Source organism: Sciurus vulgaris (genome assembly GCF_902686455.1).
Source record: "Sciurus vulgaris genome assembly, chromosome: 1".
Taxonomy (NCBI): domain Eukaryota; kingdom Metazoa; phylum Chordata; class Mammalia; order Rodentia; family Sciuridae; genus Sciurus; species Sciurus vulgaris.
This window is the reverse complement of record NC_136461.1, coordinates 80917822-80944284: the sequence shown is the minus strand read 5'-3', so window position 1 is coordinate 80944284 and position 26463 is coordinate 80917822. Positions and strand designations below refer to the sequence as shown.

The following is a 26463-nucleotide window of genomic DNA, read 5'->3' as shown; positions in this document are numbered from 1 at the left end:
CTGTTTGTTTTTGAAGAGTTAGGGATGGAGCCCAGCAATCTCATGCACGCAAGGCAAGTGTTCTACCATTAAGCTATTTCCACAGCCTGGGTAAGTTTTTGAGTGCTGATACTGTTCTAAGTGTCTTTACATATACTACACCATTTGAATCTCTAAATCTTTTATGTAATGCAAACAACTTTGCCTCTTAGTACTGATACATTTACCTCATTTCTTTTTAAAAAAAGATTTTGTTGCAATCCATTTTACAGGCAATATGTAATTTCCATATTTCTATTTTTAGACATTTTGAGTTCTTTTTTTTCTTTTTTTTTTTTTTGAACCAGGGAATTGAACTCAGAGGAACTTACCCAATGAGCCACATTCCCAGCCCTTTTTTTAAAATTTTGAGACAGCCGCTCTCTAGGTCACTGAGGCTGGCTTTGAACTTACGATCTTCTTGCCTCAGCCTCTCAAGCTGCTGGGATTACAAGCATGCACCACTGAGCCCAGCCAAGTTCTTCTATTTTTTCTAACACCAATCATATAATAAAAATAACAAGAAAACCATCAACTAAGTTATGGAATAATCACACAATAAAACATAATGCAACCATAAAAATGATCAATGAAAAAGCTAAGTAAATCCATCAGAAGATTCTCAGGCTCGTGTAGCTCAGTGGTAGAGCTTGCCTAACTAATATGCATAAGGCCCTGGTTCATTCCCAGCACCATCAGGAAAAATTTTAAAAAAGAAGAAGAAGAAAACAAAAACTTTTAACCATACATGAAGTAAAAACCATAGGAAAAACCTATGTTTTTTAATATTCAATAGGGATCTGGAGTTATGAAATCAACCAGTAGGATGGTTTCTAGATGGTAGAAACCTTAGGTGACCTTTCTCCCTCCTTTCTTCTACTTCCTTAGATTTCAACAATGACAATGCATACTCTTTAAAAGGAAGATAAATAAACTATATTTCTTGTGTATAAGAAACAGAATACTCTGGTAATCCTAAGAGTTTAAGCTGATTTTTCTATATGCAAAAACTATACAGTTCCCTACATCATTTTCAGATATAGAATTGAGGTTGGGGATATAGCTCAGTTAGTAGAGTGCTAGCCTTGCAAGCATAAGACCTTGGGTTCAATCCCCAGCATCGCGGGAAAAAAAAAAAAAGTACAGATATAAAGTTGATTTTTTTTTTGGTATGTGTTGGGGGAATACTGGGATTGAACCCAGGAGTGCTCTACCACTAAGCTACATCCCCAGCCTATGTCATTTTGGGACAGAGTCTAACTAAGTTTCTTAGGGCTTCACTAAGTTGCTGAGGATGGCCTCAAACTTGTGAACCTTCTGACTCAGCCTTCCAAGATGCTACGATTATAGGCATGCACCATCACATCCAGCTAAAATTGATTTCTTAACATGTCAATAGAGTATCAAAATAAAAACTGCTACATATTAAGGCAGTACAAAGAATATTTTTCAATTCAAATCTTAAAATGATTTCATCTATTTTCTGTTGGCATATTCATCATTCAAGATTACATACTTTTGCTTTTGATTGTGTTAATTCAAAGTGGATTGATTCTATTTTAGTCATTAAAGAATGATTCTGTGTGACCAAACAAGCATTTTGTTGCCTAAGTTTATTAAGTTTCTCTCGAAGACTTTTAATTTCTTGATCCATAGGAGCAGAAGATGAAAAAGACACCTGAAAAATAAAAAAAGAGCAATTTTGAATTAGTTATGGAATTCATAACTAATTCATAATGATACACAATTATCTAAAGCTCAAAAAGGAGATAAAATATCTAGTGACTACTAATGAAAATATTTGAGACCTCAATACTCTCTCTTCCACTGCTTACAGAAGTATGCATTAAATATGACTTGGAAAACAGTGAATAAATTTGTTAAACTGACTGGTATTATCCAATAAAATTGAACATGCTAAAATCAACAGTATCTTCCTGGGTATGAATCTGATAGAAACTTTTGCACTTTTGCACTTAAGGATATACAAATACAAATATTCAGAGTTACGTTGTCCACAAGAGACAATAAATAGAAAGAACCCAAATGCCTACCAACAAAAGAAATAACAGGTTAAAATATTCTTTATTCTGTGTATTTAAAAAAAAAATTTTTAGTTATAGATGACACAATACCTTTATTTTATTTATTTTTAATGTGGTGCTGAGGATCGAAACCAATGTCTCACACATGCTGGGCAAGCACTCTACCACGGAGCTACAATCCCAGTCCCATTCTGTATATTTTTAATATATTCTTCTTAACAAATATTTTAATTTTCATGAGAGCTGTGGTTTTCAAAATAATATTTGGGTTAAAATTTTTTTGGGGGGTGGCACTGGGGATTGAAACTAGAGGTGCTTTACCACTGGAGCTACCTCCCCAGCCCTTTTTATTTTATTTTTTTAGTTGTAGATGGACACAACACCTTTATTTTATTTATTCATATTTATGTGGTGCTGAGGATTGAACCCAGTGCCCAATGCATGCTAGGTGAGCACTCTACTACTGAGCCATAGCCCCAATGCTTATTTTATATTTTGATACACAGTCTCACTAGACTGCCTAGGACTTGGCTAAATTGCTGAGACTGGCCTCGAACCTGTAATCTTCCTACCTCAGCCTCCCAAACCAATGGAATTACAAGCATTGCTACCTCACCTGGGTAATTTTTTTTTTAGTAACATATTTAGGCAATTCAAAAGTCAAAACTAGAAAAGAAAAAGCATACACAGAAGCCTCCTACCAATTGTTAATGCATAGGTAACCATTTTCATAACTTTCTTATTTAGGGATTCCACTTGCATGCACAAGCAATACAAATTACCTACCTACCTTGCCTCTTTATGCGAAAAATGAGGATATTATGTATTCTATTCTACACCTTGCATTTTTTATTTGAAAAATATATATAGGCAATCTCTCCATCATCAATACTTTTGAGAAACTCAGAAAAACTTCCCTTAGCTACATAGTTTCCATTGCATGAATGAACCATAGTTTATTCAATCACCTATCACTGGGCACTGAAGTTATTTCTATTTGAAATTATGACAAATAATGACTCATTTTGGACCTATACAGATGTACCTATAGGATAGTTTTCCAGGTAAATATTGCCAGATGCCTCTCCATAAGAGTTACATCATTTTGCATTCAAACCAGCAATATATAGCCTTCAAATATCACCACAAAAGACAGTGTCAAACAGCTGGATGTTTAACAAAGTCATCAGTAAGAACTAGTACTTAAATACAGTTCTGTTTTGAATTTCTCTTACTGTAAGTGAAATGCAACACTCAACCATTCGCTTGAAGATCATTTGTATTTCCTTTTCCATTCATGTCTTTTGCCACTGGCTTACAGATGTTTTTCTTTTCACTTTCAAGAAGTTTTATTTACTAGAGATTAACCCTTTCTCTTTGATAGGTATTACCAAAATCTTTTTCTCTCCAATCTGTGATTTATTTTTTTATTTTACTTGTGGTAAAACACAATGATTTCACCCACATAATATAAACAATGAGAATTATCAGTAATTTGAATCAGGATAGGGATCAAAGGTCCCAAAATTACACAGACATGGAATTTGAATTTATTTTCTAAAATGTTGGTTCAAATAGCTTCATTATTCAGCATCCTTACAAAAATAAAATGTTTCAAAAAATAGCTTTTTAAAGCAGAAAGAGCAAATTTTTATCAAAACATATGATATGCATATGCAACCATATATGTATATATGAGTTTTGGGGATGGTGACATAACAAACAGGAAGGAGAGTAGAAAGGGAAGTAAAAGGGTCAAGTAAGAAAAAGAGATAAACACAGGGAATTAGATAATATGATAGAATAAAAAAGAGGAAGAGCATTCCAGATCAGGAAAAGATTTCTTATGTCACTGACAAACTTAGGTATAACAAAAGGAGAATACTGCCATACTACCACATAGCACCTGATCCAGGCTAAATTGTGAATACATGTCACTTAATTAATAACTGATTATCTATTATGTACTAACATAATGCTGAAATCAAGGGAATTATAATTTACTTAAGAAAAGAAGACATTTAACTACAAAAAAGCAATAAAAACAGAACTTTAAAAACAGAGGAATACACCAAGATAATAAAGTTCTTGTTAGGACATTAAAAAAAATTAATTCTTGATTCCTACAGCAAAAAGACTATAGAAAAATGAACAGGCATTTAAAGAAAAAATATGTTAAGTATATAAGTCTAATACAAGTCTAAAACTAAAACTACTTTTCAGTAGACAATTTAAAAACAATAACCTTATCTCTTGGACTTTTTTGAAATTCAGTACTGCTACCAGATATTCTACAAACTTTTTTATAAGATGAGTAATTCGAAAGTCCTGGGTGGCTAGGCTGAACAAGATCTTCCAAAATGAGTCTTTCAGTCCTTGAGGGATTAGAGGTGTAATCAGAATTTTCACTTGGACTAACACTAGAGAAAAAAAAGAGAAATATTTTAGTTCTTAGTTGTCACTACAAATTTCTGTAGAGGAATAAGAAAAATTTTTAAAAAAATAACCAGAAATGATGCTTAAAATTAGATCTATAGTTATAAATGTAAGGCAACATTTCAACTAAATTTTAAACAAACCATAATTAGACCAGGCCAGGTGGCACACTCCTGTAATCCCAGCCACTAGGGAGGCTGAGGCAAAAGAATTACAAATTTGAGGCCAACCTCACAACTTAGCAAGCCCTCAGAAACTTGCAAGACCCTATCTTGAATAAAAAATTAAAAAACAAAACAAAACAAAAAAAGGGCTGAGGGTGTAGCTCAGTGGCAAAATGTCCCTGGATTTTAACCTCAAATAAATAAATAAACCATAATTAATGTTAAGCTAGCAATCTATGTACTTCCTGAGTCTCTATGCTAGGGTTACTTAGGATTCAAAAAAATGTCACAGCAATGAAAGATTAATAAAGCTCCACATATATATTTTATACTTTTTTTTTTTTTTTTCAGTGCTAGAGATTGATAAAGACACTCTACTACCAAGCTACCTCCTGGCATTTTTCATTTTTTATTTTGAGATATGGTCTCACTAAATCACCCAGGCAGGTCTCAAACTTGCAATCCTTCTGCCTCAACCTCCTGGATAGCTCAGATTATGGGCATGCACCACTGTGCTTACCACTATGCCTACCACTATGCCTCACTATTTTAACACCCATTACTATTTTCTTAATATGTCAATTGTTCTCTGATATTATTCTTTTTTTCTAAAATGTGAGTTATATTAAAAAGCATAGAAAATTATATCTCATTCCAGAGGCACATTAAAAACACAATACATAGGGCTGGGGCTGATAGCTCAGTGACAGAGCACTTGCCTAGTACCTGTGAGGCACTGGGTTTGATGCTCAGCATCACATAAAAATAAATTAATAAAATAAGGGTATATAAAAAAATGGTTATATCTTTTAAGAAATCTTATAAAAACCCCACAATACAGAATAATGAAACCTAAACATTTACATTCATAAATTAAAGTTATACTCTGAATTCTATACGTAATTTTACTTACCTGGATAACTCTTCCCCTAAATTCTGCAAACTCCATTCTGTTACCTTCAGTTCATGTCTTAAGGAAGCAACATTTGCAAGCAAACTTTCTTCTTCATTGTCTTTATTACAGTAGTCTGATGAACTAGATTCCATTTCTTAAAAAAAAAAATTCTTGTACCTCTCCTGAAAGATTCCGTGGTATCAGTCAAAATATTCTCACAGTAATGGAATTTAACTCATTATTTTTCTATTTTGAATGTGGTGAAATTTTTCATGGTAATTTAAAACAAAGCAAAAAAAAAAAAAATAATAAATTACTCTGTAAAGTCATGACAGTTAAATAAAATTTCAGTGGACTCATTTTTAACTAAAGGCAGGGTCTAGTCATTATAGTTCCCTTTTCTAAGCACATTTAATCTTCTTAATAAGTGTGTAAACTAAGTATTTTTATTCTACATTAAGGATGAAGAAATTGATTCAGACAAATTAATTTGCTCAAAGTCACATAAACTGTAAAGAGTGAAACCAAGATTTGAATTCAGATCAGCAATTAAATTATGTTAAACTGTATTTTTCTACTTTATTAATATATGATAATTTCAATATGAGGTGTTTGAATTTTCATAATCACCTTATAAGCTCTGGACATTTGATAAAATGTAATCAGTACAGTCTTCCATATTTTCCTAAAAGGCAACTAATTACCATATAAAAGTTATCTCCTCCTCCCATTCACAATGGTTATAAAGTTTAAATAGACACACACACTTGAATTCACAAGTCATAACCAGAGATCAAAATGACACCTGGCAGTTCAATTCATAGAACTAGTAAGAAAAAAAAAAACTTGTTTCTTCAACAGTTGAGTATCTCTAGGGTTGTGAAACTACTAAATTCCTTCACACATAAAAAATCATGATAAATCACATTTTATTATTGCAAGTATGAAAATAAAAACACTAAAGCTTTAGGATTTCTACTACTCCTATACATCTTACTGTATAATCTTCCAATTTCATTCCTGCTTCAGATCCCACATACCTTCTTCATTGCAGCACCTCTTTCGTCACCCTTTTAAAATTGTGACCACGTCCTGAGGTCCAAAAGGCTTGAAGTCCTGTGTATATATATTGAACTTAGAAAAGTTCAATATTTTGAATGAACAAATGATGAATACTAACCTGCCTTCCCTTCCCTTCATCCAGCTAATGTAATATGCTACATTTATTGCACACTCAAAATATCTCAGATTTAGGGTGAGAGATTAAGGGAAAAAAAAAAAAACAAAAACAAATAAAAAAACTTCTCACCTTACTGGAAAAAGCTGTGGCAGGAAATTAAATATCCTCTGTAATCTTAGTAGACAACCTGTTTCTATGCTCCTTCCCCTTTATTTCCACAAATGTTTCTGTTTCAATGAGACTTCCCCAACAAAATTCAATGGATCAGGTTCCCATCCTGCTTGATCTAATCAACATCTCTAGCTCCCTATAGAATGGTGGAGAAATAGGTAAAGAAAATTTGGACAAGTTCAAAAAAATGCTGTTTGGTGCTATAAGTTTCATTTAAATTGTTTTATGATCAACATCTGTGTATTTTCATGTAAGAATTTTCTAACTTTTTTGAGGTGGCAATTACATTCGATGTTCATACATTTTCATTTTTATCAGAGGGTCATTTACTGTCAAATAAAGATTGTTTCTCATTTCAACTTACAGTAGTTACAAAAAAGCCTGTCTTCATTGCCTGGACTTACGTAGGAAGGCACATCATCCTACCTAGAAGCCGAGAAGACGTCATCTTTTAGCCCTAATTACCAGTGTGTTTATAGGAACACACGCATACCCACCACACGAAGGGGTATATTCTTTATGCCCCGTGTTTTTGATAAGATGGGCTGCAGTCGAAAAAGATCTCTCATTTTGAAAAGAGATCATCGTTTTATTATAGCATCGTTTTATTATTTATCCTGTCACGAAAACGCTCAATTTGACACCGTTGATCCTACGTCCATCTGAAAGAGGAGCAAAACTTGACATCCTCCTCTCCGATTTCTCGTCAAATAAAATACAACCCTGCAGAAGGGGCATGCTCAGCCAAGAGCGAAGACTGGGGCCTAGCTCGTCCAAGGTGCCGGGAGGAAAGAAGACCGGTTTCCACCCGCCAAGGGGCACTCGCTCACCACCCAAGTCGCAGCTGGGGACAGGCCCACCACCGGGCCGCGCGACTCGTCTGCGCTCGGAGGCCTCGGACCCTCTCCCGGGCCACGGCGTGGAAGCCTCAAACACACCAGTAGGAGAACGAGCGAACCCACACGAGTTCGAAGAGCCGCGGGAGCCGTTGGGACGCGCCCCCTCGGCCTCAGCCCCGCCCCCCGCGCTGGCTCCGCGAGCGTGACGTCGGGGGCGCAGGGCCTGCCGGGGATCGTGGTCGGTTAGCGCCGTAGAGCGGTCCCCGCGCTCTCCCGACACTACATTTCCCACAATTGCAGCCACGACGCCCATTGGTGTGGGAGAAGCCATGGGAACCTGCGGCAGTTTGGGTGTGAGGCTGACGGCACTGACGCTGGGCGTGAGGAGGCTGAGGGGGTGCGGAAAGGAACTGCTAGCCCCGCCCTCAGTCCCTACCCTTTGGAGGACAGCGCTTCCCTCAGAGCGTTTGCCGCCGCCTCCGCGGCCGCTACCTTAACTTTTTTCGTGCTCAGGATCTCCCTGCCACGCGGAGTCCAGGGAGGAAAAACGAAGCCAAGGCGCCAGTATCCACACCTCCCACGCCACTTTCAGCCCAAGCTTGCCCCAGCAGGGATGGGCGACAAGATCTGGCTGCCCTTCCCCGTGCTTCTCCTGGCTTCTCTGCTCCCAGTGCTGCTGCCGGGGGCGGCGGGCTTCACGCCCTCGTTAGACAGCGACTTCACCTTCACCCTTCCGGCCGGCCAGAAGGAGTGTTTCTACCAGCCCATGCCCCTGAAGGCCTCGCTGGAGATCGAGTACCAAGTAAGTGTGGCGGGTGAGCCAACTTCTTTCTTTAGCCCTGCTGCACCGCGTTGTCGCCTCACCAGCTCACGAACTTGCGGACCGCCAAGGAGGTGAAGGGGCGAGGGCTCCCGGGGAAGCCCGCCCCACCGCGCAGGCGCGCGAGGCGAGGCTCCCGCTGGGGTTGGGGACTGGGACCCAGAAGTTTGGTCCTCTCTAGAACTGATGACTACCCGCCCCCTTTCCTTTTCTCCGGTCGGAAAGAGGCCAGAACTAGTGATGTCGGTGGCTTTACTCTTTTGTTTCTTAACTCTCCAGTCGTTTTTCTAGCTAGTATACGCTCCAGTACTGAGAATTTCACAATACAATACTGATACACGTTCTTCTTTATCATTGGACGGAATGATGACACTTGTTTGAGTCATCCCCACCACTGTCACCCAATTGGGAAATTATAAATGTTCACGTCTTTGCTGCAGTTTTGGATTTTGGAATTATGAACATGTGATTATCACCAAGTGCGATTTTGAAATACCTTGAAAGGAGCTATATATTGCCTTACTTAGTGGTGCATTTTCGTCTCAGTTATATATTCATTCTTTTCAAATAAAATAAGGTCAAATCGTATATTAAAACTTTATAACTTTTCATTGAGCATTGTCAGCATTTCCTGCATGTCTTTTTTCTTTTTAGTACCTGCATAATACTCTATTATAAGAAATTTCCTTAATTTTTGTGTCATTCTGGTGATGGGTAAATTTTTATTTACTATTTTTTGCGGGGTGAGGCTACAGAGCTTTACCACTGAGCTACCTCCCCAACCCTTTTTATTTTTTATTTTGAGAGAGGGTCTTGTTAAGTTACTTAGAGCCTAGCTAAATTGCTGAGGCTAGCCTGGAATCTGGGATTCTCTCCTGACTCAGCCTCTTGAGCCTCAGGGATTACAGGTGTGTGCTACCACACCTGGCTCCACAGAGCTTATTTTGATGTTTACAAGTAGCACTGTTTCATCTTTAAATTTAACAGATAACATAATCAAATTTAATTTTTAAAGTTGGTATAGAGCATTTCTTTTTAAATATTGCATACTTTTACACATAGAGCAAAATAAAAAGTTATGTAGGATTTTTATCTGAAGGAACTTTACGGTTAGATTATTTATCAGTGAGTGCCTAAGGAAAGCACTGAGTAGAGTATCTAAAGTCATATAATTAGCTATCAAAACTAAGGCTAGAACTTAACGTTTCTTGATTCCCAGTAATGTTCAAAAGTTAAACCATAAAGGGGGTGGGGGTGTCAGTCAGTGGTAGAGTGCTTGTATGCCCTGGGCAAGGGCCTGGGTTTAATTCCCAGCACCTGGAGGAAAAACAAATTGAATGTTTGCTGAACAGTTAATATGTGCCAAGAATTGTGCAGGGTTGGGGAGTCTGTAAGAGTCCTTATTCTCAAGGAGCTTAATTAAGGGTTACTGGTTCATAAATAGGTAAGTTCAATAAAGTATGGTTAAGGGCTATTAGCAGAAGGCCACTTCAGTGGGTTTCAGAAGAGGATTCCTGGAGAAAATAAATTCTGGAAAGATGCTTAAATGAGAAAGGAATGCAAGAAATGAGGGACATTTCAATAAAGTGAACAAAATGAATATACACATTGGGGCTGGGGTTGTAGCTCAGTCGTAGAGCGCGCGTCTAGCATGTGTGAGGCAGTGGGTTTGATTCTCAGCACCACATATAAACAAATGAATAAAAATAGAGGTCCATCAACATCTAAAAATTTTTTTTTAAATGAATAGACACAAAGTTCTGAAAATGCATAGTATGAGTATTTAGAGATAGGCTTGTATTACACTACAAGTTCTAAGTTTTTATTAGATTTTAAGACTAAACTCTAGGGTAGGAGAAGCAGAAAAGGAAATTGGAGAGGCCAAAAAGCTGGGTCATGGGTCATGAACCATAGCCTTGTGTGCCATGCTAAGTAGCTTTTCCTGTGTTTTGTATGCCATTTAAGATTTAAGCAGATTGCTGGGTGCACTGTGAAAGATGGATTTAAGGGAAGCAAAATTAGAGGAAAGGAAATCAACTTGGGTGTTAGTGAACTAGTATAAAGAAAGCAGTATGTATTGATCAAAAACTCCTCAATATTTACCCACATTTTAGGGAAGAAGTCTATTTTAACTACTAACTTCTTGGGTTCAGAGCTTGGGTTCAGAATCCTGACTCTTGATTACAACTTGCGTGATCTTAAACAAGTTACTTCTGACTTACAAAATGGAGATAATAGTTACTACCTCCTGGAGTCTGTTTTGGGGGAGTAGAAGAGTTAATATATGTTCAGAGAAATCCCTGACACATGCTAATGTTCACTGAATGTTAGTTTTACATTTATACCTCTGGAGTTACATAGTTTGCTTTAGCTTTATACTTTGCATCATTAGTCACTATTAAAGTGTCTTGTTCATTCCTCCAAAGCATTCTTCCCCCCAAAAAAATTTTTTGGGGTAGGGTGGGAACCAGGAATTGGACCCAGGGGTGCTTAACCACTGAGTCACATTCCCCTCCCATTTTAATTTTTTTTTATTTTTTTATTTTTTATTCTGGCAGTGCTGGGGATTGAACCCAGGGCCTCATGCTTGCAAAGCAAGCACTCTACTGACTAAGCTATCTCTCCAGCCCCCCATTTTTAATTTTGAGACATGTTGCATAGGGCTTTGCTAAATTGCTAAGATTGGCCTCAAACTTGCAATCCTCCTGTCTCAGCCTCCCAAGCTTCTGGGACTACAGGTGTGAGTCACTGTTTCCAACTCTAAATAATTTGTTCATGTGTCATTTAATATTTGTAATCTTAATGTTGGAGGGATTTGTAGGATGAGGATTATCTTCAACCCTTTGTTTATATTTTCCAACTCCATGATTAATTTCTCAATTGCTACAAAGTACTAATTTTTTGTCTTACAGTTTGTATAGGGGCAAGGGGAAATTTCCCCTCTGCCCCCTCAAGGTTGCCTGAAATGAACTGAGAGTAGGTAGATCAGTAGGAGAAAAAGGCATTTGATCATAGTTTGACATAACACAGGAGCCTTCAAATTAAATACCAAAAGACCCAGCGTATACTACCCACTGTTATGCTTAGGTTTGATAAAGCCATATAGAAATATAACTGGACAAAAAAGGTATGATCTAATAATAATACATGGGGGGGACCAGCAAGTCCTGATTCTTCCTGGCTTTTATGCAGTATTTCTTTCTGGTTATGGGGCATGACTCTTTCTAGAATGGGAGTTTACAATCAAGTAGAATAGATAAGTAAATTTCTTTATGTCCAGCTCTTACCCAGAAATATAAGAGGAAATTAGAAAAATATTTTAGGTCTTATGGCTAATTATGAGGGAAAGGGCTTCTGGTTTCTATGCCCCACCTTAGACAGAAAGAATTCTAGTTTGTATGGCTTACTTCAGGGAAAAATGGATAAGAAATGGGAGTACAAGAGAAGGTCAGAGACAAACTTCACTTCTCAGGTCTTTACTTACTTTGGGGTATCATTTTCTGAGCCCTAATGTTAGTTTTTACAGTGTAATTAAGTAGACATTCCAACATTATCCTTACTACTACTGGTTACATATTGGTGTTTTCTGTTTGTTTTTTCTTGGTGTTGGAGATTGAACCCCAGGCACTATACCACTGACCTACATCCCCAGCCCTTTATTTATTTATTTATTTATTTATTTATTTATTTATTTATTTTTTAATTTCGAGACAGGTTCTGTTTCAATTGCTGAGGGTCTTGCTAAATTGCTGAGTCTAGACTCAATTGCAGTCCTCCTGCCTCAGTCTCTAGAGTCGCTGGACACAGACATGCACCACTGTACCCACCACTTATTGAAAATTTTTAATCATTTCTTACTTTTAGGTTTTAGATTAGTTTTTTGGTAATTGACCAACCCCACTTTATATTACTATAAATTCTTGAAATTTTTTAATCCCAATACATACATCTTATGAATAAAAAGGATCACTCATCTAAAAATTTAAGTCATTGTTAAGTGCTTAATATGAATCAACACTATTCTATGTGCTAGGTATTCAATTTAGTAAAAATAGAATCCATGTCCTCATATAGTCAAATATGGGGACAGACATTAATTAAATAAATTTAAAAGTATAATAAGTACTATGAAGACAAACACACTAGTCTGAGTGTATTCATAAGAAGAATTTATTTCATCTGGAAATTGAGGAAGGACATCCCAGAAGTGGAGTTAAGAACAGTAGAGGGACTGGATTTGTGGCTCAGTGGTAGAGCACTTGCCTAGCATGTGTGAGGCTCTGGGTTCAGTTCTCAGTACCACATATAAATAAATGAATTAAAATAAAGGTTAATCAAAATCTAAAAAATATATATTTAAAAAAATATTTTTAAAAAAAGAACTGTAGAATAGGGACTGGGGTTGCAGCTCAGTAGTAGAGTGCTCGCCTAGCACATGTGAGACACTGAGTTTGATCCTTAGCACCACATAAAAATAAATAAATGCAATAAAGGTATTGTGTTCATTTATAGCTAAAAAATTATTTTAAAAAAAACTGTCAGATAATCAGATTTTTACCAGGCGTGTGAGTAGAACAAGACAATGGGTGAGAAGGATAGTTTGTGCCTAGGAGCTCAGGAAGAAGACAGGATACCTTGAATGAAATGAAAGCACGGGAAAAAGTGGCACAAGACTATTCTAGAGAAGTCAGTAGTAACCAGTCCATGTAAGGCCTTTTAAGGATATGGGTTAAGTATATCTTTGTTAAGGATATGGATCTTTTCCAGAGAGTATTAGGGAGCAATTAAAGAATTTTAAGCAGGTTAACCTGATTAGATTTGTGTTTTGATAAAGATCATTTTGGTCACAAAGTATTGAATTCTCTGTGCCAGTTTCCCTATACACATAACCACAATAATCACTTGCTTTCTATGGTTATTATGAAAAATAAATATATTAATACATGTAAGAGTCATGATGTCAGTCTGACAACTAATAAGCACTCCAAAAATGTTAGCTAGAAAATACACCCTCAGCTTAGAATAATACATAGTGCATGATAGGTACTTAAAAGTATTAACAATGGTGAAGCAAATTTTCACTCTTTGGGAGAAAAAAGTTATGTCAAATTTCTTTTATTTTTACTAGATTTTTAAATTTTCTGAATCTCGTGTTAAATTTCAGTATTTTTCCATTAAATTATCTATTTCATCTCATTTTAAAAATTTACTTGTATATTATACCTAATACCAGTTGGAATATGTCCTATCTCCATTTTATCTGCAGGTATACATACCTAATTTTATATGTATATGTATAAACTAGGTAGGACTATTTTATTGAGCTTTGAAAAAAATTGGCTTTGGAACATTTTGTTTTTATTTCCTGGCTCATTAACTCCTATTTTATGAACTTTTTTTTAAAATATTTTTTTTAGTTGTCAATGGATCTTTTATTTAGTTTTATGTGTAGCTGAATATTGAACCCAGGACCTCACACGTGCCAGGCAAGTGCTCTCCCACTGAGTTCCAACTCCAGCCCCTATTTTTTTTTTTTTTAGTAACGATTATTTATTGAGAAAAATGATATGTGATCCTTTACAAATGATAAAGTGGTCCTGAAAAAAAATGGTCAGGCTCCTAGGGGACTTGATTAATTATTTTAGCTCTGCTGTATGAATAGATTAATTCAAGCAGTCATTAACCTAATCTGTGGATCATTGTCTTTACTTGTCAAATGTCAGTTAAGTTACATGAATACAGGGACAATTTTTCTTGAGTTACCACAGCATCCCTAGGACTGGCTTATAAAAGTGGGAAGCACTTAAAAAATATTTTAATGAGTAATGTTACATGGCCCATGTGTCCAGCCCCTATTTTTACAAACTTTTTTTTACCTCCTATTATAAAAGTAATATTCAACCAGCTGGACAAGGTGGCACATGCCTGTAATCCCAGCAGCTCAGGAGGCTGAGGCAGGAGGATCAAGAGTTCAAAGCCAGCCTCAGTAACTTGCTAAGTAAGGTGCTAAGCAACTCAGCAAGACCCTGTCTCTAAATAAAATACAAAGAAGGGCTAGGGATGTGGCTCAGTGGTTAACCGCCTCTGAGTTCAATCCCAATACCCAGTACCAAAAAAAAAAAAAAAAAAAAAAAGAAAAAAAAAAAAATACATTCTTAAGAACAAGTCAAAAGTACAAAAATGAAAGAAAAAATAATCACTCATGGAGAAAGGAGGAATTACATATGATCTTATGGATATTTGTCATTCTCCTAAATATCAATTCTTCCACTCTTTTTCCATACTCATACAAACATATAGGTCTTGGTTGAGAGTTTTGATTATTCTTCATTCATTCATTCATTCATTCATTTTAATTAAAATAATTGTTCTTTTAATTAAAATATCATCATCCTTATAATCCTTACAGAGTTTCAACTACAAGGAAAAAAATTGTCTTATTCGCTGTTGGGAATTAAACCCAGGAGCACTCTACCAGTGAACCACATCCCTGCTGCCCCTTTTTTTCTTTCTTTTTTTTGGGGGAGGGGGGTATATTTTTAGCTGTAGATGGACACAATATCTTTATTTATTTTTTATGTGTTGCTGAGAATTGAACCCAGTGCTTCACACATGCTAGTCAAATGCTCTGCCATTGAGCCACAACTCCAGCCACCCCCACTTTCATTTTGAGGCAGGGATTCCTTAAGTTGCCAAGGCTGGCCTCAAACTTGTGATCCTTCTGCCTCAGCCTCCTAAATAGCTTGAATTACAGGAATACATCACCGTGCCCAGCAGCATCTTCCTTTTTTATGGAAGGCATATTCTTAGATTTCTCTGAGGACCCATGTTTTTAAGTCTGTTAACTATTTTTAGGGAACTTGATTCTCAAGAAAAACCCATAGTGTGAAAATGAGAGCATCTCGTTTTCAACAAATATTTGGTGTTTCTCTAATCTGCTTAAGAATTTTGAGATTGATAAATATTGGTGGCTACATATACACTTTGTTCAGTGAGTATCTTCCAGAAATTACTTATTCTTAGTCTGCAAATGCTGTTTTGAGGCTGTTTTGGCTTGTTTGTTGCAGTACTAGGGATTAAATCCAGGGCCTCACACATGCTAGGCAAGTGCTACCACTGAGCTACATCCCCAGCTTGTGTCTTATGGATTATTTTTATTATGTAGCTTCTACATTTCATTGGGATTTAAAGAAAAAAGAATTATGTATATTTCACCAGCCATTTGAAACTAGTTTTATTACCACAAGAGTTCCGGAATAGTTTTTACTGAGAATAATCTTTTATAAGATTACATTAAAACCAACAAGAAAAATAGTGTGATTTACAAAAAAGAGTAGCCCTTGAGTGTTGGTTATTTTTTAAGAGACTGTAGTGTTCCAATTAGATAAATTTTTCATTTTAAAAAGTGCTATACATACAGAAGAGAAAAGACGGAGAGAAATGAAAGGAAAACAAGAGATTCTATAGGAAACACTAGACATTTTAATTTGTATGAGATGAAAACAGATGGATTTATTAAATACTTGCATTGGTAACAAAATCAAAACATTGGTAACATTTTTAAGACTAGTAAATACCTTAGAGTTATAAAAATAGTGAGTAATGTGAAAATTTTTCACTCATCATAAAGATGCTTTGGCTGGGCACAGTGGCACACACCTATAATCCCAGAAGCTCAGTAGGCTGAGACAGGAGGATGGGGAGTTCAAAGTCAGCCTCAGCAACTTAGCGAGGCACTAAGCAACTCAGTGAGGCCCTGTCTCTAAATAAAATACAACAAAAGACTGGAGATGTGGCTCAGTGGTTAAGTACCCTCGAGTTCAATCCCCAGTACCAAAAAAAAGATGCAGTCATCCCAGATAATATATGATTAAGTGTCAAAGAGGATAGGCATGCCTTCTATAGGAACACAGGAAAGAATATGAGAGAACTGGGTAGGGGGTAACATGGGGGGAGTCAGAGACCATTTCAGAGGACTTAAGCTGGTCAATGGGTACAGTTGGATGAGGAACTGTTCAGGAGTCCATAAGAACACTAGAGACAACACAACATACTTATTAACAATTACTCCGGGGGCTGGAGATATAACTTGGTAGAGTGCTTGCCTCACAAGCACAAGGCCGTGGGTTCAATCGTCAGTACTGCAAAAACAAAAAAAACAAACGGTTACTCTGGGGTGGGGCACAGTGGTGCACACCTATAATCCCAGCAGTTTGGGAGACAGGCAAGAGAATCACAAATTCAAGGCCAGCCTCAGCAACTTGTTATGACCCTAGGTAATTTAGTGAGACCCTGCCTTAAAATAGAAAGGATTAGGGATATAGCTCCATGGTAAAGTACTCTGGGTTTAATCCCTAGTACCAAAAAAAAAAAAAAAATTACTCTGAAGCCAGATGAGGTAGCACATAGCTGTAATCCCACCTATTTGGGAGACTAAAGCAGGAGAATTGCAAATCCAAGGCCAGCCTGTTCAACTTAGTTTAAGACCCTCTCTCAAAATAAAAGGTGTTGAGGGATGGGCACAGGTGCTAGGTTATAACTCAATGGTAAAGCAGGCACTTACCTAGCATGGAGGAGGCCCTGGGTTAAATCCCCAGTACAACTCCAAAAATTAATATGGAGACAAATTGCCAAATTCAAATTGTGACTGTGCCACTTCTTTGTGAAAGCCTACTTCTTGTGCCTCGGTTTTGGGTTTTTTTTTCCTATGATAAGAAGAATAAATATAAATATGTACAACAAATCCCTTTGTACAAATTATGATGTACCAATAAACTATGGAAAAAAGAATAATAGAACTTACCTTTTAGAATTTTGTAAGGAATAAATTAATCCACATAAGTCACTTAAAACAATGTTTAGCAGAAACTACAGTTGTTATCTGCTGTTATCACTATCACCACCCTCATAAGGGCATTTTGGGGTTATAAAGGAACAGATCGTGTTCATTGGCCAATAGTAAACTGACCAGAGTAGAATACCCAGTTCATTACTGGGGTATAGTAGAAAAAATATTTTAAAGAATAAAGAAGTCATTTGGGGTCAGATCATGGAAATCTTGAATTAAGTAGCTAATTTTTCTTTTAATTGAAGAGGAAATTGACTCAAGAACTTATTTAGAATCTCTTCCCTCTCCTCCATCCCCTCCTGCTTCTTCATATTGAGGTGCTTTACCACTGAGCTATATCCCCAGCCCTTTGAGTCAGGGTCTTGCTGAACTGCCAAGGGTTGCCTTGAACTTGTGATCCTCCTACTTCAGCCTCCCCAGCTGCTGGGAGGCATGGACCCCTGTTCCTGGCTTAGAATGTCTTAAAATTGCCTAAGTTTTAAGTAAAAGTCCCAGCATTTGAACTGCTCTCTGTATTTCTGTCCACTATATGAGGCTGCCACTGTTTTAGGAAGATTTATTTTAGTTATCTCTATAAGGCCTAAATTTAGGTTATGGCAACAGAAATGGATAGGGAAAGCACAAGTTCTGAAAATGAATGGAATTGAATTAGATGAACTTTCAGCTCCCTTCTAGCCAGCCCTGCCATATCTTAGGTGGCTTTCTTATCCCTCTAGGTTTACACAGAAAATCATTATATCATATGATCTATTTTATATTTTATTTTCAGAATTTATAATATATATTTTTCTTTTGTGTGCTTGTCTATAGGTTTTAGATGGAGCTGGATTAGATATTGATTTCCATCTTGCCTCTCCAGAAGGCAAAACCTTAGTTTTTGAACAAAGAAAATCAGATGGAGTTCACACGTAAGTAATCTCTTTGAGTTCTTTTGACTGAATAATGTCAGTGAGCTATCTTCAGTACTGAGAAATTTAGTATTTCCAGTGCTAAATATCAATATTAGATAATTCCACGTGATTTTAAACAGTCCTTGATAGTGGACCATCCTCTTTTTTTTATTTTTTAAATATATTTTTAGTTGTTGATGGATCTTTATTTTTATTTATTTATATGTGGTGCTGAGAATCTCACCCAGTGCTTCACACATGCTAGGCAAGTGTTCTACCACTGAGCCACAACCCCAGCCCAATAGTGGACCATTTCTAAACTTAAAACATCTTCCATTACCCTTTCCTTGCTTTGCTTCCCCCAGATCCCCTTTGAGACAGGGTCTCAATGTTGCCCAGGCTGACCCCTATGTTCTCGGATCTCCCCTCAGCTGCCCCAGTAGCTGCAACTAGCATTTTTCTTTTTGTTGAGGCATTTTGTTTTGATCCTAATTTTTTTTTTTTTTTTTTCCCCTGCTTTGGTTAACTAGATTAGTACTCCTGGGTATTATGTTCAATATACTATAGCATTTTTTCTGGCTAGCACAGGCTTTTCATTTTAATTAAAAAGCTCTTGTGGGTGGGGTTGTAGCTCAGTGGTAGAGTGCATATGTGAGGCACTGGGTTTGATGCTTAGCACCACATAAAACAAATAAATAAAGGTATTGTGTCCACCTACAACTAAATAGATATATATATTTTTTAAAAAGCTATTGTTCCAGGTTTGTATTAAGATTTCTCAAGCTGTTATCTTTTTTTCATGTTTTTATTTTATTTTAGTTGTAGATGGATACAGTACCTTTATTTTGTTTATTTTTACATGGTGCTGAGAATTGAATCCAGTGCCGCACACATGCCAGGTAAGCACTCTACCACTGAGCCACAACCCCAGCCCTAGTATCATTTTTATCTTTAGTTTTCTTAAAGTAACAATGTGTGTGTGTGTGTGTGTGTGTGTGTGTGTATAAATTGCTTGTTTTACTCAGAACTCACTTTTTTTTTTCTTTGATAATTAGAAGGCTTAAAAATAGAGTTTGACCAATAGGAAACCATATAAAAAGAAACTGCTTATTTAAGTTCAGAGTTTGACATATTCTCTTCTTACATTTCACTCCTCTTTTCACATCTCACTGGTACATTCTATCTATTATTTCATTCCATTCTATTATTTTACTATTGCACTTTCTTTAGTCAATATTGTTACTGTGTTAAAACCAAACTCTAAATTTACAGAAAAAGGAAGAACAAATAGAGTATCTTGCCATAAATTGATTGGCATGTTATATGCTTCTAAATTAATTTTTCCAACCCACTATAAGATAGATTCTTTTGATTCCCAATTCCAAGTTTACAGACAAGGACAGTCAGAGAAGTTAAATAAGTTGCAGGGATGCCATGCAGGGTGGAGACAGGATGAACCCAAACTCTTGCTTTCTCCCATTGGATGCTTAGAACATCCCTGGCACAGCACTATTGTAAGCAGTAGCTACTATTATAATTGTTGGTCTTTGTTAACCAAAGTGCCTGGCATGTAACTGATACTCAGTAAACACTAAATAAATAAAAGGAAAAAAGTGTCAACTGTAATTTTTTAGGATATTCATTTAAAATGCTTTTTTTTTGGGTGCTGGGCAAGCACTCTACCGATTGAGCTATCTCCCCAGCCCTAAAATGCTTTTTAATGGTAATTTACCTATGTAGAACATGGGAAAATATTTGCATAAAATATTAATTAATAAATGAATAGTAGTGGTTCATCTTTTAAGTTTCAGAATATAAAAAAATTTCTTTTTTATTTCTCCCCAATTATCTGGTCTCCTTCAGTGACAAATCATAATTAACTGTTAGTAGGGAAAAGTATTTTATTGCTTTTTTTCATAGAATTACTTCTAATTAAGCCATTGGGAGGTAGAACTTTCACTTATAATAGCTCACATTTGTTGAATTCTTTTGATATGCCAGTTCAGTATTCTAAGTACTTTTCATGTATTCGGTTTTTTTAATCCATCACAATTCTAAGAGACACATAATAACAATATCATTTTACTAATGAGTAAAATGAGGCATAGAAGACGTTGCTGAAGCATACCCACCTAGAGAATAGCAAAGTCCATATCTAAACCCAGGCAGTCCAACTCACCCTTAATCACTACATCAAATTTAAAAAAAAACTTTTCTAAAAAGTACATTTAAACACAACTTTTGTCTTTAACTATATTAATTTTGTTAAGGCAACTAAAATTAAGGCATCTTTGTTTTTATTATACCTGCTGAAGCTCATACATCTGAGTCAGTATTTCTCAACCTTTTCATTTGTACTTTCTTTTTTTTTTTTCTTTTTTTTTTTAATTTTTTTTTCATTTGTACTTTCTTGCCCCACTTGAAGTCTTTTTAGACTTTTTTTCCCTAGTTAACATTCCATGAAATTTTAATACCACAGATACACTGCTTATCTGTTTAAGTACTGTATATATATCTGCACTTTATATATAAAAACAGTAGGTGCAAAGCTTACTCTTCTTCTTAGTGGGTAAGAATGGCTAAAATTGAGTTAATAAAATTAAGACTAAAATCCAATTAAAACAAAAAGCTATTAAGAGTAAATATGACTTTTTGTGTGTGTGTGTGTGTGTGTGTGTGTGTGTGTGTGTGTGTATGGTATGCTTGGAATTGAACCCAGAGGTGTCTTAGACCTGATCTATATCCTCAGCCCTTTTATTTATTTATTTAGGTACCAGGGATTGAATCCAGGGCACTTAACCACTGAGCCACATTACCAGTCGTTTTTCATATTTTATTTAGAGTCTGAGTCTTGCTGAGTTGCTTAAGGGCCTTGCTAAGTTGCTAAAGTTGGCATTGAACTGCAGTTCTCCTTATCAGCCTCCTGAGCCCTTAGGATTACGGGCATGTGCCACCACTCCCAGCCTTAATTTTTTATTTTGAGGCAAGGTCTTGTTAAGTTGCTTAGGGCCCCACAAAGTTGCGAAGGCTGACATTCAATTTGCAATCCTCCTGCCTCAGCCTCCCTAGTTGCTGAGATTAAAAGCATGTACCACCACACCGGCTAACTTTTTTATTTTGAGACAGGATTTTACTAAGTTGCTGAGATGGTCCTCGAACTTGTAATCCTTCTGCCTCAGCCTCAGGTATCACTGGGATTACAGCATGTGCCACAATACTTTACTAAATTAATTTTATAACTATTTTCTGAGTAATTTGTCATGCAATTTATTTGCTTATGTATGGTAATGTATCAATCATACATGCAAAGCACTTTATATAAATACATAAGAATAGCAACAAAGTTTTAAAAAGCATTCAAAACTTTTTTTTTTTCAGCAAAAGTAAAATGATTGGGAAATTACATTTTTTAAAAATGATTCTTAGTAAAAATTATTTCGGGTGTGTGTGTATGTGTGCATGTGTGTGAGCTCACATGCACACCTGGGTGCATTGGTGTGTGGTATTGAGGGTTGAACCTAGGGCCTTGTGCATACTAGGCAAGTGCTTTATCACTGAGCTACACCCCAGCCCCAGAAATCAATTTTTGCTTGATATGGGCAATGAATTTTAGCTACTATTTGTTCAGATGTTATGGGAAGTTTTTTTCAGGATTTGGCATAGTGAGGGGTCGAATAACCTCTATAGAATTAAATAACAAAATATAAACTTGTTAGTGTTAATTCTCAAGAAAAGCATTAAAGATTAAACATAAACATTTGCATGGGAGCCAGGGACAATAAAAGAGGCATGCAGTATGATATCAGGATCAAGCAATCAACCAATTGAAAGTCCTCCAAAAACAACTGTTTGTCATTGCTTTATAGTACTGTTACTGCATAGATTTTTGTGTATATTCTTTGATTTCATGCTGCTTGTAAGACACCAGGAAAACCCAATGAGAAGAATTGAATTTTTTTTTTTTTGGGGTGCTGGGGATTGAACCCAGGGCCTTGTGCTTGCAAGACAAGCACTCTACCGACTGAGCTATCTCCCCAGCCCAGAAGAATTGAATTTTAAAGAATAAAATTCAGATAGGATTGAGCTTTAAAGGGCCACAAACCATTATAATTAACCATTATCTAAGAATTTTTTTGCCCTTTTCTGAGCAATATCATACCCAGTGAGAATACATGATTTAAACAAATGTTTCAGAACTTTTTGTTTATTAATTATATCATTTTGTTAGTGTGAATAAATCAGAGTATGATAGAAAGTTTACCTCAGGGAAATGTCCCGCATCTGGGTAACTTAATATTCATGATTCATATCATGTGGTTTGTTTTTTTGGTTTTTTTTTTTTTTTTTTTTTCCCTTTTAAAATTGTTCTCTATTGTATTCATCAGTATTTGCTCAGGCTTCTTCCAAAGGTAAAATAAGTGCTCAAAAGACAAAAGTTTGCTGCAATTGAGATGATTGCAAAGAATGCACACAAGCTCTGAGCTGTACTGTAGAAAGATGAATTAACTTCAAAATCAGAAAAACAAACTTCATCTATTTGATCCTAGGCAAGTATCTTAACTTGTTTAACCTCATTTTACTTATCGAAAGAAGGCAAATTATGCCTATTTCCAAATATTGATAAGGATTAAGAGATAAATATATGGGGCTAGGGATGTAGCTCAGAGATAGAGTACTTGCCTAGTACGTGAGGCACTGGGTTCAATCCTCAGCACCACATAAAAATAAATAAATAAAATGAAGGTATATAAAAAGATAAAATATGTGAAAACAGTATGTAAATTATGACGGGATATACAAGCATTGGCCATTACTATTTATAGTACATATTATAAAATCTGTTTACATTGCTGAGTTATTTGTTTTGCTTAAATAAAAATGAGTAAGTTGACAACAGAACCCAGGTATGGTGGCTTCTATGATATAAAGTTTTCCTCAGCAAATGCCTGTAATTCCAGTGACTCTGGAAGCTGAAATAGAAGGATCCCAAGTTCAAGGACAGTCTCAACAACTTAGTAAGACCCTGTCTCAAGAGAAAAAAAAATAAAAAGGGCTGGGGATATAGCTCAGTTGTAGGGTATCCCTGGGTTCCATCCCCAGTACTGGGGGTGGGGGGAATAAAAGAAAGAAGAAATTGGCAATAGAAAATAAAGAGATGGAAAATTAGTTTTAAAGGTTAGAATCACCTGTATTCAGAAGCCTCCAGAAAATAATAAAAGTGGGGCTGGGGTTGTAACTCAATGGTAGAACACTTGCCTAGCACGTGTGAGGCCCTGGGTTCAATCCTCAGCACCACATATAAATGAATGAATGAATGCATGAATGAATGAATGAATAAATAAATAAATATTTTGAAAAACGAAAATAATACAAGCCTTCTAAAAATTTAAGTCTTCTACCAGTGCTTGGAAATAAGAAAACTTCAAAACTCATTTATAATCTTTTTTTATGATTTCTTTCTGGTGTCTTGAACCTCCTGGTCCTCGCTTATCCACTACAAGGTATAATTTGGGGGCATATCTGAAAAGCTGGAAGGAAGTTTGCCCGTTTCAGGTCTTTTCAAATTGCAGCACTCAGCATCCTTTGATACATGACACTTGCCCCTAAATGAATCTGGATTTCACTGAAGATCTTAACAAAAAAGTATATTTTGGATCCTCCCTTTCTCAAGCATGATTTTTATAATGTTGCATGTCAACCAAAAAGATGTATAGATAGATATTCTAAGACAAAAGGTAATGTCCAGTTTAATAAAAATGATGAAATAAAGGATATTTGAGGGCTGCAAAACCTAATGCTGGACCACAAAAAGATAAGAGATATTAATCCATAGCAGGTCTGACTTCACATCCCCACTGATTAAGTCCCCCAATTCCAGTTGAAGCCTCCCTTGAGAAAGTGAATAGAATTGTATGATAAGCAGTTTAAAATGCAGCTAGGATACTAGGGATAGAGCGTTTGGCTAACATGTGAGGGCCTGGATTCAATCCCCAGTACTGTAAAATAAAATTAAATGACATAAAATAAAATAAAATGCAACTGGGGCTGGGGATATAGTTCAGTTTGTAAAGTGCTTGCCTCACATACACAAAGCCCTGGGTTCAATCCCCAGCACCACAAAAAAATTAAAAATAAAAACAATAAATAAAATGCAACTGAGGATTTGAAGTTAGTTCATCTGAGTAAATAGGAAACTTGCTAGACATATCAAAACCTTTATCAGAAATATCATTAGAATACAGAAAACTTTCATGTGTGACAGGATTAATTCATTTAATGTACACATTAAGTATATCGAATTTTGTTAAAGATTCTTTGTAATTTAGTTACTCTAACTGAATTTTAGATCATATATGTATGTATCATCTGAATCAGTAGTTGTCATAGGGTAGTTTTACCAAGTAAATGCCAAGCATGTCTTAAGTTGCAAGTACTTGAATGTATATATTTCCAAGCTGGTTTTTCCCAAAAAAAAAAACTATAAATTATCTTTTAATACTAAGCAAATCTATTAGCAAGCTGTTCAATTATTATGAACCATGTTTTTTTTTTTTCTTCTTTTTTACCTTCAGTTGTTTTGCCTTTGCTCCCAGATAGAAATATGGATAATTGAAGACGTGCACTTTTTTCCAATACAGGGTTGAGACTGAAGTTGGTGACTACATGTTCTGTTTTGACAATACATTCAGCACTATTTCTGAGAAAGTAATTTTCTTTGAATTAATCCTGGATAATATGGGAGAACAGGCACAAGAACAAGAAGACTGGAAGAAATATATTACTGGCACAGATATGTTGGAGATGAAACTGGAAGACATTCTGGTTAGTATGATTTTTAATACAGTACATAAACATTTTGACATCATTTTAAAACTCAATTTACTTTATGTTTACTTTATGTTCATATGGCCCTTAGATTTTTTTAAATAACTTACCTCAAGAGGACTATATTATAAAAATAGGTTTTTTTAGAAAAATGTACAACTTAGAATGCATCTTGTTAGGCTTGTTTTATGAATATGATATCGGAAAATTTCATGATTATAAATAATTATTTTGATTGTATAATATGTATATCTAAAAATGAGATATTTTCTAATTTCACTATTCTTTTGACTTAGTGAGATAAAAACATTGGGTATTTTGCTAGATATTATATTGGCTAGACATTCAAACAAAAAAATATTATATACATACAATGTCTTAGGTAACAGGTAAATAATAATGAACTGGTTTTTTAAAAACAATCATTTTTCTTGGGTTGTAAGGGATAAAAAGATAATTTATACAAAATGCCACTCATATTTTTCATATTACCTATTTTCAATTCATAGTATCTTTATTCCTTTTTAAAACAGCTATAAACACAATTTAAATATATCAGAACTATTATATAACCTTACAGAGTTTCTTTATGCAATATAAGTAATGACTGTTCCTTAATTAAATCATGCACCCATCTGTCTTAAAATTGTATTTGGATTGCAAAACCTAGCATAAAGCACATCTTTAACTTAAAATTTCTGAATATTCTTTGTAGTAAAATTCTTTTATTTATCTTCAGGAATCCATCAACAGCATCAAGTCCAGACTAAGCAAAAGTGGTCATATACAAACTCTGCTTAGAGCATTTGAAGCTCGTGATCGAAACATACAAGAAAGCAATTTTGATAGAGTCAATTTCTGGTCTATGGTTAATTTAGTGGTCATGGTGGTGGTATCAGCTATTCAGGTTTATATGCTGAAGAGTCTATTTGAAGATAAGAGGAAAAACAGAACTTAAAGCTCCACCGGATTACTTATATTGAGATAAAGAGGCATAAAAATGCGATAAGCTGGTACCATTAGTAGTCTTTTCCAAAGTGTAAAACAAGTATCATTTTAATGTGAAAGGAAAGTCTTCACTTTCTGTGCAAATAGTCTTATCAATTCAGTTGTTTTTAAGTTGTATATCAGGAATATTTTATAAAATACAAGTTTAATTGAATGAAGCCATATTAATAATTGCATTTTCCTAATTTTGAAAAAAATTTCTCATATGTCAGTGAATTAAATACATAAATACTGAGTCTAAATACAACACCAAAAATCTGCTTTTCCCCCACAACTTTCTTTGTAAATGTGGCAGTTATAAATCAACTGTAAAATTTTTTAATA

At 35.6% G+C, this 26463-nt stretch overlaps 2 protein-coding genes across 7 annotated transcripts in view; one reads left to right on the top strand and one right to left on the bottom strand.

Moving 5' to 3' along the window:
- Positions 1-12233, bottom strand: part of CCDC18 (coiled-coil domain containing 18) — a 138160-nt gene extending 125927 nt beyond the window's left edge. For 3 of the 6 annotated variants that reach the window (XM_079144534.1, XM_079144533.1, XM_079144532.1), the window contains exons 1-5: positions 8613-12233; positions 6868-7045; positions 5577-5740; positions 4309-4483; positions 1535-1696 (exon numbers count right to left, since the gene is read on the bottom strand). In XM_079144534.1, coding sequence (XP_079000660.1) covers positions 1535-1696; positions 4309-4483; positions 5577-5710 — 471 coding nt within the window. In that variant the 5' untranslated portion in view covers positions 5711-5740; positions 6868-7045; positions 8613-12233. Of the gene's footprint in view, positions 1-1534; positions 1697-4308; positions 4484-5576; positions 6675-6867; positions 7046-8612 lie in introns of all 6 variants that reach the window. The other 3 variants (XR_013764582.1, XM_079144530.1, XM_079144531.1) reach the window with 2 other exon arrangements.
- TMED5 (transmembrane p24 trafficking protein 5) lies at positions 8102-26166 on the top strand. Its single transcript, XM_079152346.1, has 4 exons — positions 8102-8550; positions 18227-18324; positions 24945-25128; positions 25871-26166. The coding sequence occupies exons 1-4, from the start codon at positions 8362-8364 to the stop codon at positions 26087-26089; spliced, it is 690 nt and encodes a 229-aa protein (XP_079008472.1). The 5' UTR covers positions 8102-8361; the 3' UTR covers positions 26090-26166.
- The last annotated feature ends 297 nt before the right edge of the window (positions 26167-26463 follow it).

Excerpts from the sequence above, each read along its gene's own strand:
- TMED5 (XM_079152346.1), top strand. The coding sequence starts at position 8,362 with ATGGGCGACAAGATCTGGCTGCCCTTCCCCGTGCTTCTCCTGGCTTCT. Across the intron at positions 8,551-18,226 it reads CGCTGGAGATCGAGTACCAA|GTTTTAGATGGAGCTGGATT; the intron begins GTAAGTGTGGCG and ends GCTTGTCTATAG. Across the intron at positions 18,325-24,944 it reads AAATCAGATGGAGTTCACAC|GGTTGAGACTGAAGTTGGTG; the intron begins GTAAGTAATCTC and ends TTTCCAATACAG.